General features: G+C 43.6%; 1 protein-coding gene across 3 annotated transcripts in view; it reads right to left on the bottom strand.

Annotated features, from left to right (window-relative positions):
- AKAP6 (A-kinase anchoring protein 6) overlaps positions 1–14109 on the bottom strand; it is a 314138-nt gene that overhangs the window by 223600 nt on the left and 76429 nt on the right. The window contains exon 1 of one of the 3 annotated variants that reach the window (XM_063117790.1): positions 4600–4748. The exons of the other annotated variants lie outside the window; for them this stretch is intronic. Within the exon in view, the coding sequence (XP_062973860.1) occupies positions 4600–4632 (33 nt within the window). The 5' untranslated portion in view covers positions 4633–4748. Of the gene's footprint in view, positions 1–4599; positions 4749–14109 lie in introns of those variants that run through there. 3 annotated transcript variants of the gene reach the window in all.

Here is a 14109-nt window from a genome sequence, read left to right as displayed (position 1 = left end):
ATATGAATGAATCATTTTATGAACACAGTATAATAAAAAGAGCCATGAACTCATGAAGGGAAGTCTGTTGCTTTGTGAAAAGGAAGCAACGAAAACTTCAATAAGGTGGCACACTTTGGTCCAGCAGTATATATGCTTGAAGCATGAAAGGGAGGAAGTGAACAACCTTAAGTGCCATTTCAGCCACTGGGGCATTTTTTAAAAGTGTTTTTTATCCTATGTAAACCGCCCAGAGAGCTTTGGCTATGGGGCAGTATACAAATGCAATAAATAAATAATAATAATAATAATGGCAGTTTGACAGAATTCTTGCTTTTTACACTGTCCCACACTTTCCCCATCCAAACATTAAGAATCGTTGGAGGTGCTCAACTTAGAATGGTGGTCAAGTTATCACTGACATTGTAAGGAAGTTTTAAAAACTGGCATGTTATAGTAGAACAACAACAACAACATGAAATTGTCTTATTGTTTTTCTCTAGGGATCTGTATGAAGCAATTCAATGGTCCTGGTTTGGTGGTCAGGAGAAAAACCCCATTCATGTGTTATCCATATGTAGAACTGACTCATAAGAAGAGGGCAGAAGGACCATCCTTCTAGTCCCACTCCTGATGTCCTGCCTGGCAATAACCACACCCCTTGGATGTCCATGCTTTGGTGGAGACATCTGCCAGGGAAAGCCTACGCATGAGTAGTTCCTCATATGTAGACGTTCCCTATATATACATCTGCTCCAGTGTGCAGACATTACACATGTCCCTTCTCTACACATGGAAAACACCAGAATTAGACTATTAGGTAATATCCAACATGGCCACCATGCTCCTCGCACAATGGGAATTCAGTGCTTCATAAAGCCCTGAAACAAATGAAGATGCTTGTTTCCGGATCATGACAGGTCAGTGGAGTTCTGTTATGCAAGCTCTGCATAACTAGCATTTCTGGTTCTTATCTGAAACACTAAATCCTCATTGTTGAAGTGGTGGGTCCTGCTGGCACTTGGGCAGCACAGGATACTGTACATTTTGCTCAAGAAAATCGTATAAGCAGGGGAGGCTGCTGTCGCTGATGTCATGGGGCAGTAAATCCACTCTGGGATTAAGTTAGAACTCTAAAGGAGCTATCCAAGGTGCTGAACCTTTTTTGAGGGTGGGCTTCAGCATCTTGGATAACTCCTTTAGAGTTCTGATTGAAATCCAGAGTGGATTTACTGCCTAATGACAGTGGATCCGTCAGCCTCCACAGCATATAAGCAAATCAATGTCCATTAAACTATGCAGCTATCAATGGGTGGGCAAAGAACCTTTCCATTTTCATCAGAATTACTACAGTGATTAAAGAGAGTTCATATACTTGCTGCTCAGTCATGAACATATGGCAGAAAAATGAATTGTGAGGAGAAATGTTTAAAATTAGGGGTGTGCACGGACCCCTAATTTAAGAGCCGCCATTTTCGGATCGGCCTGCTCCGCCCCGCCCCCACTCCGCCTGTGCCCACTCCGCTCCGCTCGGAGCTCCGGATCCGGATTGGAGCTCCGTTCCCCCCCCATAGGGGGGGTTACCGGGGCCTGCCGCCATCGCCGCCCATGCGGCGACGGCGGCAGAGCCCGGTAAGGAGGAGGGGGGCCTTACCTGCCTCCGTCCATGCGGCCCAGACTTCCTGCTGGAACCACGGGCTCAATTGGAGATGCTGACGGACCGCGGACGGAGGCAGGTAAGGGAGAGGAGGGCGGGGGGGTTACCGGGCCCTGCTGCCGTCGCCGCATGGGCGACAGCGACAGCGGCAGGGCCCGGTAAACCCCACTTACCTTTCCGGCGGAGCTCCGGATCGAGGCGAAGGATCCGCCTTCACCTCGATCCTCTTCGCCACGCTCCGCCGGCCCCCCAATCTTCTTCGCCTCCGCCTTAAGGGCAGGCGAAGCCCCCCGCTCCGCTACTGCTTCTCCGGTCCGATTAGAAGCGGAGCACATCCCTATTTAAAATGTCTTTATGCCATAGCTGGTCTATTACTGTTACTTTCCAAAGTACCATGCAGTTGGGCGTGTAGCCTCTTCTAAGACTTCCTTTACTACTATATTCAATAGAACTAGACAGGAATTCCATTGGATGTCAGCTGCCCCTAGAGGAAACGTGCCAAGTTGGTGGAATGAGAGATATTTCCGGGTGAGGCAACTATGGCCTTGGAATAATGAGGTTTCAAGTAACAAACAGAAAATAAAATCCTACTCAGACAGCGAAATAGCACACTATAAAAGAGCAAGTTATACATATTCTAAGAAATACTTTCTAATAAATATTAATGGTGATGGTAGTAAATATTCTTCAGCATGTTAAGTTATACAGGATGTATTCCTGCTGTATTCCTAAAGTCAAGTATGTCTAAGGAAAATAGAAACCAATTCCCCAAATTTCATTGTTGTTGTATTTTAAAATAATGTGTTGTAATGTCTCTTTGATGTTATTTTCTTCTAAACACTAACTTTGTGGCTAGGTTACAAAATTAAGACGAGTCCATTTTATCCCCTTTCTGCACTGCCCAGGGCTACACACATTCTTTACTCCAGTGCAAAAATTTCCTAAGAGGCACGACGATGTCAGACTGATTTTAGACTGTTCACTTGACAACTATGCGGCAAGGCAGCTAAGGAATTATCCTTATTTTGCAAGCAATGGTTATCTCCTACTTAGCAAGCCAAGAAGATAGGAGAGCAAATTTTGACTAGTAAACCTCGCACAGCTGAAGTTTTAACTGAGCCTCTAAGTGAAAATCTTGTTAAAAGTCAGCTGACTCTTGAAATCCCTCCAAATCTGGGGTGTATTTCCATCCCTATTTAAATAAACTCCCTTTGGAAACTGGTCTCATATATTCAGTTCTTATCTCTGCTGCACTATATATATATATATATATATATGTATATATATATATATATATATTTGGGGGAGGGAATCTGTTGACATACAGCCTGACTATATTCATATTTACTGTCCCACTGCCCTGAATGGGAATTGCTTCTCAGTGAGGTGACATGAATTGTGTGAATGCAATTAATATGCATGTTTTCTTTTTATGTAAATAGTAGCTGAGGGGAAGCCCATGCAATCGTGGGGCTGTGGGGCTTGGGGTGCAGAGAGAAAGTTTAACTCTTTCACTCCCTGACCTGGTTCCAACAAAAATCCCCTCTCTGAAGCTGCTGTTTGCATTTCTAGGGAAGCTTCCCTTTTGGCACCATAGCAAGAGAGAAAGTGTTCAACTGCCCCATGATCTGGAGGCATTTCAGGCTCTCCTGGGGCTGACAAAAGACATACACTCTAATTGCATGCACATGCCAAGTCTAGTTTGGCCCCGGGTATAGACAGGGTTGCCGCCTTAGTTGTGGTAATACAGCTTTCCCCAACCTGGTGCTTCCAGATGTTTTGGAGTACAAATCCGATCATCCCCATCCAGCATGGTCAATGGTGAGAGATGGGCAGTGTTTTAGTCCCAAACATCTGGAGAGCCCCAAACAGGTTGGGGAGGGCTGTATTAACTGAACTGAAATCGTGGAGTAGACTTAGGCAGCTAGCAAAGCTTGTTAACTTAGCTTTGTTGATATGTGGACCAAACCATTAGAGGAGATGGTGGAGCCCAGTCTGTAACATGCACCACTCCAAATGATTATACACAAGCCATAAGCATGCTGATATCAGAAAAAATAGCCTTCACATCTCACCCCAAGATAAAATATGGGGTACAAGCTAATGGAACATAGCCTCTTCTTTCACAACAACTAGACCATTCATAAAACATCTTGTCTTGTCTTTTTTACTTTTCATCAGTGATTCCGCTTGAACTTAGTGTTAAACCTTTTGGAGGTAGTTTACATGTAGTAATACAGGCAATAAATCACACAGCCAAATCTTTTGCTTTATATATATATATATATATATTTAAGACATAATAATTGACAAATGAGAAAAATGACACTATAGATCAGCCTTCCCTGACCTGGTGCCCTCTAGGCATGTTGGACTATGACTCCCATAATCCCCAGTTTGCTATAGGCCAAACCTTGCAGCCAGAACAATGCACGATAATATACAACATCCATTTTTAATAATACTATGAACTCTAAGTAGCACACCAGCACTGTTTCAGACCTTTCTAAAGAATGCCTATTATTTTTCACCCACATTGCAGGGTGGGTGGGGTGGGGATGAAAAGCTGTTGTATTCCTTTCAGAAATGTGAAAGCCACACTTTAAGATCCTGAAAGCTAAACATAGTGCTATGTCATTTCCTTCATATACATAACCACACAAATGATCATAGATCAGATCAAACACTTATCACAAAAGCTTGATATACTAGCTATTAAATCAGAAACAATCAAAGAAAAAACTTGCTTTCAGAAAGATAGTCTAAATATAAATTAAGCATCTAGTCTTTCCTGATAGAAATTACACCATGCAAAAGCCTGCAGTTTTTCCAAACTCAAAGACATGAAATATGACCCCTTTAAAAAGCATTTGCATGGGGCTAAACTTTGAAATCTTGACCTTCTCAGATCTTCATCCAAAGCCCATGTTTTGTTAATTACTTCCCAATACACCATGCCCTACCTTAATTGTTTTGAAAGGAGAATTTTCATTCATCCGTTTAGCAGAAAATTAACAGTCCCCTTTTTTCTTCTCCTTGGCCACAGCCGTTACTTTGAGTTAGCAATTCAGGAGACATGCCAATATAAAATCCAAACGAGTCACAGTCAGATCCATTTTTAGTTCTTAGCCAACTGCTTTTGCTTTGTAAGAAATTAATATAAAACAGAGCAAATTATTCTTTAAAAATCTGCACTGGCACAAGATGATTCCTCAGATTAAATTTAGATCTGTTTCCATGTCCTGAATTTTCTGAGCTACTAGAACACTATAATGTTTTCTCAGTCATACAGATCTCTGACTGGCAACTCAGTAGACACTTGCCGCTTGAAATTAGTTGGGTTATTTTAGTCACTGACATAAGTTCCAGTAGAATGTTAGCTGTGCAGCAAGATGGCAAAAGGGAATCTAATATAAGTCGGTCACTTGGTTACAGTACAAAGCTGATAATAATGTTTCAAGTTTGGATTTTACTATGGATGCATAAATAAGACATTTCTTCTCTCTCCTGCCCCCTCCCATTATTGATTTAGGCTACAGTTCTATGCACACTAACTTGGGAGTAAGCCCAATGGAATAAACATGTACAGGATTGTGCAGTTAGATTGTAATCCTAAACACCCAGGAGTAAGTTCCTACTGAAATCTTTCAGGCAAACTCCTGAGCAAAATTGCACAGGATTGGGCTACAAGTTCTTTAAAACTTCCAGTGAAATGGAAGCAGGTTTGCAGACTTAAAAGTCAGCTATTTTTTAATGTACTCCAAGAAACAACAGATCATACGATTGGAACACTTTGCTAACAGCAGACTAATGCAGTGACTCACACAAAAGCAGACAACCATTAAATGGACACTTGTGCCTGCTGGCTTTTGCATTGTTATACAATAATGTGCTGAATTTTCAACAGAGGATAGAAGTGGGAGTTATATATTGGTATAGAAATCTTCAGTTCAGAAGCTCTTATAATTCTATTTCAGAAGAAACATCACAGTACCTTGTGGGTGTGCTCCCATGCCAGCAGAACAAAATTAATTGCCCTAGAATAGTGATACAGTTCTATTTTATATACATCTGTTTCATTATTTTCTCTCATCCTAAGTTCTCAAAATGATTTTGTTACCTACGGATACAGACATAATCACTATAAGGCATAATTCTGATAGTTATAAAGACAGAATCATGGAAAAATCATAGGCCCATTTCAGATACAAATCATGGATTGTAATTCTATGTACATCCCATGGCAAGCCCTGGGTTTGTGTGCTACCCATCCTTCATGCTCAAAAGGAGGAAATTTGTCAGACTATGGTTTGTAGAAGCCAAGACAGGGAGCAATCCTATGTCCTCTAGACAGTGTCTGGGGGACAGGATTTTTTGGTTTCCTGGCTCTGAGCTCAAAGAGCTTAAAGCCAGGAAACTGCCCCTCCCCCTCCCCCTCATAGCCACTGCAGAGAGAATCACGCCATCTATGGAGTGCAGAGCTGGGGTAAAGTGGGGGGGTCTCTGCAGGCAGGAAGGAAAGAGGCTGGGGCAGATGGCTTACACCTTTTCCTATCACCGCTGAAGCCTCCTTCTCTCCCCCTTCCCAAAGCATCCACTAGACAGATGAGGGGACTTCAAAAGGGGAGGAAAGAAGGCTGGGGGAGGCTCAGGATAAATCATACCCTAGCCTCTCTGGTCCCCTCCCCCCTCCCCCCCCCAGCATACACCCTTTCCCCCCTCTCTGAGATTGGGTTTCTGACCTCAGAGAAGCAGCCAGCCTGTTTCTCTCCATACCGGCTGTGAAGGGGCAGGTGAGGGCAGAAACTGTACTCCAACCACTCCCCCTACTGAGGATGGAGTGCTGTCTCTGAACTCAGAGGTGGGAATCCGAACTATCCGATGGTCTCTGGGATACTTGCCCAGGGATCATAGGAGTGATCTTTTAGTTAACAAACTAGCATATCAAACCAGGATCCATGGGTTGATATCTTGGTTTGTTAGCTAATTATGGTGTGATCACACTTTCCTGTAGTAGGACAATCTGGAACGCTGTGGTTTGTCATAAATTAGAACCAGAATTTTTAAATTCCACCTCCTCTCAATATACATACACACAGCGGAAGAAAGCAAGATAGGAGTGTGTGAGTCTGAGGCTCACTGCAGCTAATATCAGTGGAGGTGCTTAGTACCTTTAGAGTTCTGACTGGTTCTGACTGAAAGCATCATCACATGGGAAAATCGTGTTTCCTTACCATCACTTCTCTGCCCGCACATTTGACCCTCATTACTTCCTCTTTTGAAAGAGGAAGTAAACAACATGCATGTGACCCATTTGAGTGCACTGCTTTTCCTCCACACAGCAGGAAACAGCAGCAACTTCCATCTTTATTTTGAGTCGGACTTACTGGGGGGTGTTTTTGTGATGCGAAGAAGGCAAGAAGGGGCAGGAGGCAAGTGGGAGGCAGATGCAACATGAGAGGGACCCACGAAAATCTGTGAGTGCCCAGTAACAAGTGTGCAATGAAATGCTTGTCTGATGGAGCTCTGAAACCCCAGAGCAGATTCACCATCCCACTGACATTGGAGCCACCAGCCTCCACTGGCTAATACATGTCATAATAGGCTAAATCGAGCCTGTGATTTTTACATGACCCTGTCTGTATAACTATTAGTTCTATGTATACTAAAAGACTCAAAGGTTGAAAACAAATATGAATAACCAGCATAGCACTGAACATGCAATTTCAAGACCAAAGAGCAGCCATGGCTCCTGTTTAAGCCTTGCATCTACCAGGTAGAAGCACTCCATATTCTTGACAGCCATCGGCAAGTCAAACGTTAATAACATGGGGAGAGATTCAATGTTCCCAACCAGTAGGCCTTTCAGCTCATGCAACTTTGGTGTCTCTTACCCCCAAAAGCTTCTGTTGAGTTGAAAACTCAGTCAGCCATCCCCACCCTTTCTCTGCCCTCAGGTCTCAAGTACCAGCTAAGAAACACATGTGACATTTACCATGGGAGACCCTGCCCAGAATGGCTTCCCTGCCATAATTTACTGAAGTAGCAGGTCGATTGGGACGTTGTGAATCTCCATGCCCCACTCCACATTTTCAGTGTCCTGATTCACATGGGGATCATGGGAAACTGTCACAGAGAAGTTCTAGGGCTTCTAGGTTGGCTCAACTAAATATCCTAGTTTCACATTTCACCATGCCAGCATCAGCTTCAGGCTTTTGAGAGCCCCCTCCCTCGGTGAGTCTACCTCAGCTGTAATTGCTCCTCCTTGTCTTTCTCAGCATTGCTACCAGGCAGTGGCACCTACTGCTCCTCCTTCTCACCACCACTGTTGTCTGGGCCAGAGTGAGAGGCAGGAGGACAAGCAGGTTGCAATGGTGAAGAAAAAGAAGGGCAAGTCCATGCAGCTCTTGTCAGTGGATGCCTGACCATGCCAACCCTTGACACTGACCCTGGCCTAGCAATGATAATGAATATAGAAAAAGTTGGGAGGAATGTTTTAAAACTGGTTGAAGTCATCTAAACATTCAGAGATAACAACACTGGCTGGGGGCTTCCATGCAAATGCCTTAGAAGCACATAGTGCTGCCAGAAGAAGGGATATTTAAAGGCACAATTCGCATTAATGGTCACCTCCAAGTTTGAAAGCAGACCCAGCAAAGTGTCCCCTGATGGGCCTTCTCCTACATAAGAACGTAAGAAGTGCCCTGCTGGATCAGACCAAGGGTCCATCTAGTCCAGCACTCTGTTGACAGTGGCCAACCAGCCGTCGGCCAGGGACCAACAAAGCAGGACACGGTGCAACAGCACCCTCCCACCCATGGGTGCCCATCCCTGGCAGGCTTACCTGCTGGCTGCTGGACACAGCAGAGGGAAGCAGCAGCACTGAGATCAGCACCATGACCTGTACTGCGCAGCTACGAGGTTCCCACCATTGATTTATCCATTGTGCTGCCAACTCTGAGGCATTATCGAGAAATAAAATGGAGGGCTCTCCCACACTAGAGGCCTTCAAGAGGCAGCTGGACAACCATCTGTCAGGAATGCTTTAGGGTGGATTCCTGCATTGAGCAGGGGGTTGGACTCGATGGCCTTGTAGGCCCCTTCCAACTCTGCTATTCTATGATTCTATGATTCTAGGGTACCTTTTTAATTTCTTCTGATGCCCTGGTGTGGCACTACATGGGGGGGGAGGGGGCACTGTGACAGACTGCTGACAGCCACCAAATCAGCTGTAGAAACTTTCAAGTGAGGTAACCTGAGAGAGCAAATAGCAGTGAAAATAACATAACTGGCTCTGCAAACTGTAGACCACCACAGCATTCATGCACTCACCCTACCACCACCACCACCACATACACACGTGTGTGTTTTGAAATCTGAGATATAGAGCAGGAGTTACATTATATACTTTCAGCACCATTTTGAGATTGAGCATTTTTGTAGCCTCCACATTTAAGATGTTATATAATGACCCAAACAAATTCAAGGGATTTATATTCTCCCTAGTTTCCCTTAAATAGACTCTCTTAGATAGTCTTTTGACATGTGCATCACTGGAAGTGATTTAAGAAGCTTTGTAAAATAGATAACTCATATTTTCACTGAAGTATCGACAAAACAAAACTGAAGCAGGGGCAGAAAATGATTTAGAATGAGCTCAGTTTGGGGGCCAACATACATGTAATGCTAAATGTCTCACAAGAAACTTTTATAACTATAAATAGCAGGGACAGTGGTGCCTGATTCAGATCAGGATTAAGGTGCATGGGGAAATAGGTTTATCTTTCCCAACCCACCCATCTAAAATTGCTATTAGACTCCTTAGTTCCCCTTAGTACACATTTTGTGTATTAGGACAAAATGTGTGCGTGTGTGTGTGCGTGTGTGCGCACGCGCATGTGGCTGTGGTGGGGTAGGGGAGATTTAACCATATGCATGCCCTAGGATCCTAACCCTGATCAGCTCTCCCTCCCCAGCCCCAAAATTAAAAACTACGTGGTACTTCCGATTCCAAATTTAATGGTTGTAGTTTTGTCCTTTAATAATCAATCAGACTGAAGCTGGTGGGAGATTCAGGACAGATAAAAAGGAAGGACTTCTTCATACAGCACATAATTAAACTATGTGGCATTAGCTACCACAGTAGACATGGTGATGGCCACCAATTTGGGTGGCTTAAAAGGATGTTAGATAAATTCCTAGAGGAGAAAAGTATCAATGGCTAGGAGTCCTGATGGTTATGTGCTACCTCCAGTATCAGAGGCAGTAAGTTGCTGGGGAACATGGGCATGTCGCACGTGAACCTGTCTTATACCATGCCAGGCCATTGGTCCATCTAGCTCAGTACTGTAGTGATGGCTACAAACTTGGACAGCTTTAAAGGGGGTTAGACCAATTCAAGAATAAAGCTATCAATGGCCACTAGTCCTGATAGTTCAATACTACCGGCCTCTGAATTGGTTGTTGGCGAAATCACAGTGGTAGAGGTCTGTTGTCCTCATGTCCTGTTTATGGGCTTCCCAGAGGAATCTGGTTGACAATTGTGAAAAGCAGGATGCTGGACTAGATAGGCCTTTGGTCTGATCCAGCAGGGCTCTTCTTATGTACTTATAATGTTCAGGGAAGGAAAGGAACCTCTCGTGCAAGCACTGAGTCTTTACTGACTCTTGAAGGGACGCCAGCTTTCGCTGACGTTTTCTTAGCAGGCCTTATAGCGGGGTGGTTTGCCGTTGCCTTCCCCGGCCATTATTACCTTTCCCCCAGTTAACTGGGTACTCATTTTACCGACCTCGGGAGGATAGAAGGCTGAGTCGACCTGAGCTGGCTGCCTGAAACCAGCTTCTGCTGGGATCGAACTCAGGCCGTGCGGAGAGTTTCAGCTGCAGAAACTGCTGCTTTACCACTCTGCGCCACATATTTTCTATGGGGTTACTATCACAGATAACAATTTCAATAAACAATTTCAGTTCTAGACCTCTTCAAGACAGCTGACATCAACGGCCTATCATATGCTGTTAAATGCCTGGGAGAAGAGGGCAGTCTTAACCTGGTGCTGAAAAGATGACAATGCTGGTGCCAAGCGGGCCTCAGTGGGGCCACCACTAAGATGGCCCTCTCCCTTGTTGCCACCTTCTGAGCCTCCCTTGGGGGTGACATTTGGAGGAAGGCCTCAGAAGTTGATCATAGTGTCCAGGTAGGTTCAGGTTCCAGACCTGAACCTAATCAATACTAGGTTCACCCAGTGACTCTATCTGTAAAAATATATTCCTGAGTTTCCGTCTTGGCATCTGAAGTGTAGTATAATTCGATTACCATTTCTTGTTGTAACAGAAAGTAGAAAGTAACTTGCAGGATTTACAGCCAAACTGAATGAACACCAAGAAATATTTTTTGGAAAATGAAATGCAAATAAGGGTGTCTTAGAGATTTCATTACTATTATTTAAACTTTCATTTGCAGACAATCATTTTTCCAGAGCTTGTACATTACCTGCTCCCTCCCTTTTCCACTACCATTTGCACACTGCCCAAATAGAAACCTGGGGGTGAGGAGGAACTAATGAGAACCATCAAGTATAATATTTTAAACTGGACTATTCAGAATGGTTATAGTTATGCTTTTTTTTTTTTGAGGAAGTGAGAATCATGAAAAACAGATCAGGGAACAGACTCCATCTGCAACTTTCAAGTCCAGTACTATGCATTTTGAACCCTTCAATTCTTGTTATCACTGTAAGATCTGAGCTGACATTTCACTTGTGTATTATAATTAAGTAGAGCCAGATTTCTGAGCTACACCATTTTCATCATTCCTTTTAACAAAGTACACGCAGCGAGCCTGCTGCACAGACATTTCATTTTGAAGTTTCATATTTTTTTTTACATTTCAAAGAGATTAAACAGCCCAGACAGATACGAGCGTTTAGTTTCTACCCTTAAGGATTTAATCAAGCAATGCTTTAAAGTATGGGGTCTTCAACCAAAAAGGTAGGGAGGCAGGCTCAAACTTGTTCTCTTCCATGCCCCCCCTTCCAATCCTGCTTAAAGTTACAGCCGCATTCCTGCTGTTTCCAGGCAATGTGGTTACATCATTCTAAATGGTCTATATGAAAACAGCTGTTACATCCTATATTTGTGACCTTTACGCTTTCTAGATCAAATTATTCAGCTGTCCTTTTCAGACCATCTAGGTTGCTATGAAATGGAGCTCCAGTGAAATAACTATTTGAATTGTTTTGCAGCTCATAAAAATCCAAGAGAAACACAATGAATACTTGGCCGCACAACAGTTTCAAAACATTCAGCTATTCGGGGTGGGGGTGGGAATGAGATCTTATTTATTGATTACAATTTATGTCCTACATTTCTTCCAAGGCACTCAAGGTGAGGAAGATGGCCCACAACCCCCTTTATGCTCATAACAAACCTGAAAGGCTGAGAGATGGTGACCAGCCCAATGACACCCAATGAGCTTCATTGCTGAGCAGGGATTTGAACTTGGGTCATCCTAGTCCTTGTTCAACATTCTAACCAGGGATAGGGAACTTTCATTCTTTCTTTTCTTTTTTTGCTCAAGGACCAAATTGCATCCAGGAAAGCATGTCAGGGGCTTCATAGCAGTGGTGGGCAAGGCCACAGCCCAAAAAGAATAGGATCATACAGCTCTGGTTGGTGCCCAGACTCTCTCTCTCACACACACACACACCATTCACTCCCCTCTCCGAGCCAAACTACATGTTATACTAATTGCAGTGTGTAGTTCAAGCTTCTGGTTTGTATGCATGTATGCTTTTTACTATAGTGTACGCACACATGAGTCCAATTCAGATTGGGGCCACCACATTCTAGGAGGGGAGGGTTAATGTCCCCCTCCTACAAACCCCTCTCCACTGGGATGGAGTTTAAAAAAATAAGAAAAATTCTAATATCTCTCTCTCTCTCACACACACACAGATACACACACACGCGGAGAGGCACCAAACTGCCCATGAAAAGAGAGATCACTTTCTTCTCTCATGGGCAGCTTGTAATTGCTGCCTTTCCATGCTGTGGGCTGGCAAAGCATGAAAAGGGTGCAAAAAGGTCCAAACTGCCCAGAGAGAGAGAGAGAGAGAGAGAGAGAGAGAGAGAGAGAGAGAGAGAGAGAGAGAGAGAGAGATGCTTCCTTTCTATGCTGTGTGGTGATAAAGAGAACCCCTTTGTCATCCCATAGCAAGAAAAACTTTGTCTCTGATCAAGAACTGACTGGTGACAACAGTGTTTCAGTGCTGCTTGGTGACAAAAGGAGCCACTTTCTTAGAGCTTTTCTACATGAGGCATTTACTGTGCACTCTTCATTCCCTACTCATGGTTGTTTATGGGTTCTTTAGGAGACATTGTGACCCTCCAATTTAGCTTCTGTTTTTAAAGAGCACTTTCTGTGAGGTTTTTTTTTTTTAAGAGCACGGAAAATGCAGTATTATTTAAATAAAGTGAAAGAAAACACCATTTCCACTTATGTATTTGTGCTATTCTGTGATACCACAATATCACATAGAGGTTATGCAGCAGGAAAGGAAAACAAGAATCAAGAAAACTGTTTGTGGATCTCAGTTCTTTGACAAAGCTGAAAGTAGAAACAAGCATATTAACAGTCACATGTAGAAAAGCTCTCAGTATGTGCAGCATGGAAAACTGTTGATCCGAGGTAACAGCTTTTCCATGCTGAGGGCTGAAAAAGGGGGTCGCTTGTTCCTATGCAGCATGGAAATGCCATGATAAAACAGGGCCTGGGGAGAGGGTGGACTGGTGGACCAGAAGAAGAGGTTCTGTGGCTGTATCTAGCCGGTAGGTCAGAGTTCTCCCAGATCTGCTCTAACTACATTAGTCTGCCACCACACATTTCTACTTGTTCTTAGGCTATTGACAATTGCACTGAACCTTGGGGATTACATTATAAGTTGGGATAGACATGGGGCTATTGTTGCTTCATGTCTTTCTCCCTTTTTCCTGATAGCATCTGTCACAACACGCAAGATGAAGTGATGCCAACGTACTATGTGTTTCACCATCCCCGTCTCTCATCACCAGTTGTCAGTGATAGGAGGAGGGCTTTGATGTGTCACAGCATGCATTGCATTGTTTGTGGGAACATTACCAGGAAGAGGAGAGAAAGGGAGCCACAGATCTTCAATGGACAACATGTCTCTTGTCACATAGAGTTCTGCCCTTAGCAAGTCAGTGCATCCATGGATGATCAGAGGGAGACTCAAGTTGCTCAAGTCCAAGAGCCCAAAACGGCAACCGCTAGACTAGACTGACTCAAGTATTAATCTGGTTTTGAATGTAGTCAGTCAAGCTAAACAATTATAATAAATTCATGTTTGAAGTAAAAGCCAGTGTGACATAGTAATTAAGAGCGACAGACTAAGAGCCAAGCTACACATTACACTAATCGGTAGCTGAAGATTAGCTTTTTCTTTTCTCTAGTGTAAG

Source organism: Elgaria multicarinata, chromosome 2 (genome assembly GCF_023053635.1).
Source record: "Elgaria multicarinata webbii isolate HBS135686 ecotype San Diego chromosome 2, rElgMul1.1.pri, whole genome shotgun sequence".
In the NCBI taxonomy this organism is placed as follows: Eukaryota; Metazoa; Chordata; class Lepidosauria; order Squamata; family Anguidae; genus Elgaria; species Elgaria multicarinata.
The sequence above is the reverse complement of the archived record's forward strand: the minus strand, read 5'-3'. Positions and strand labels throughout refer to the sequence as shown.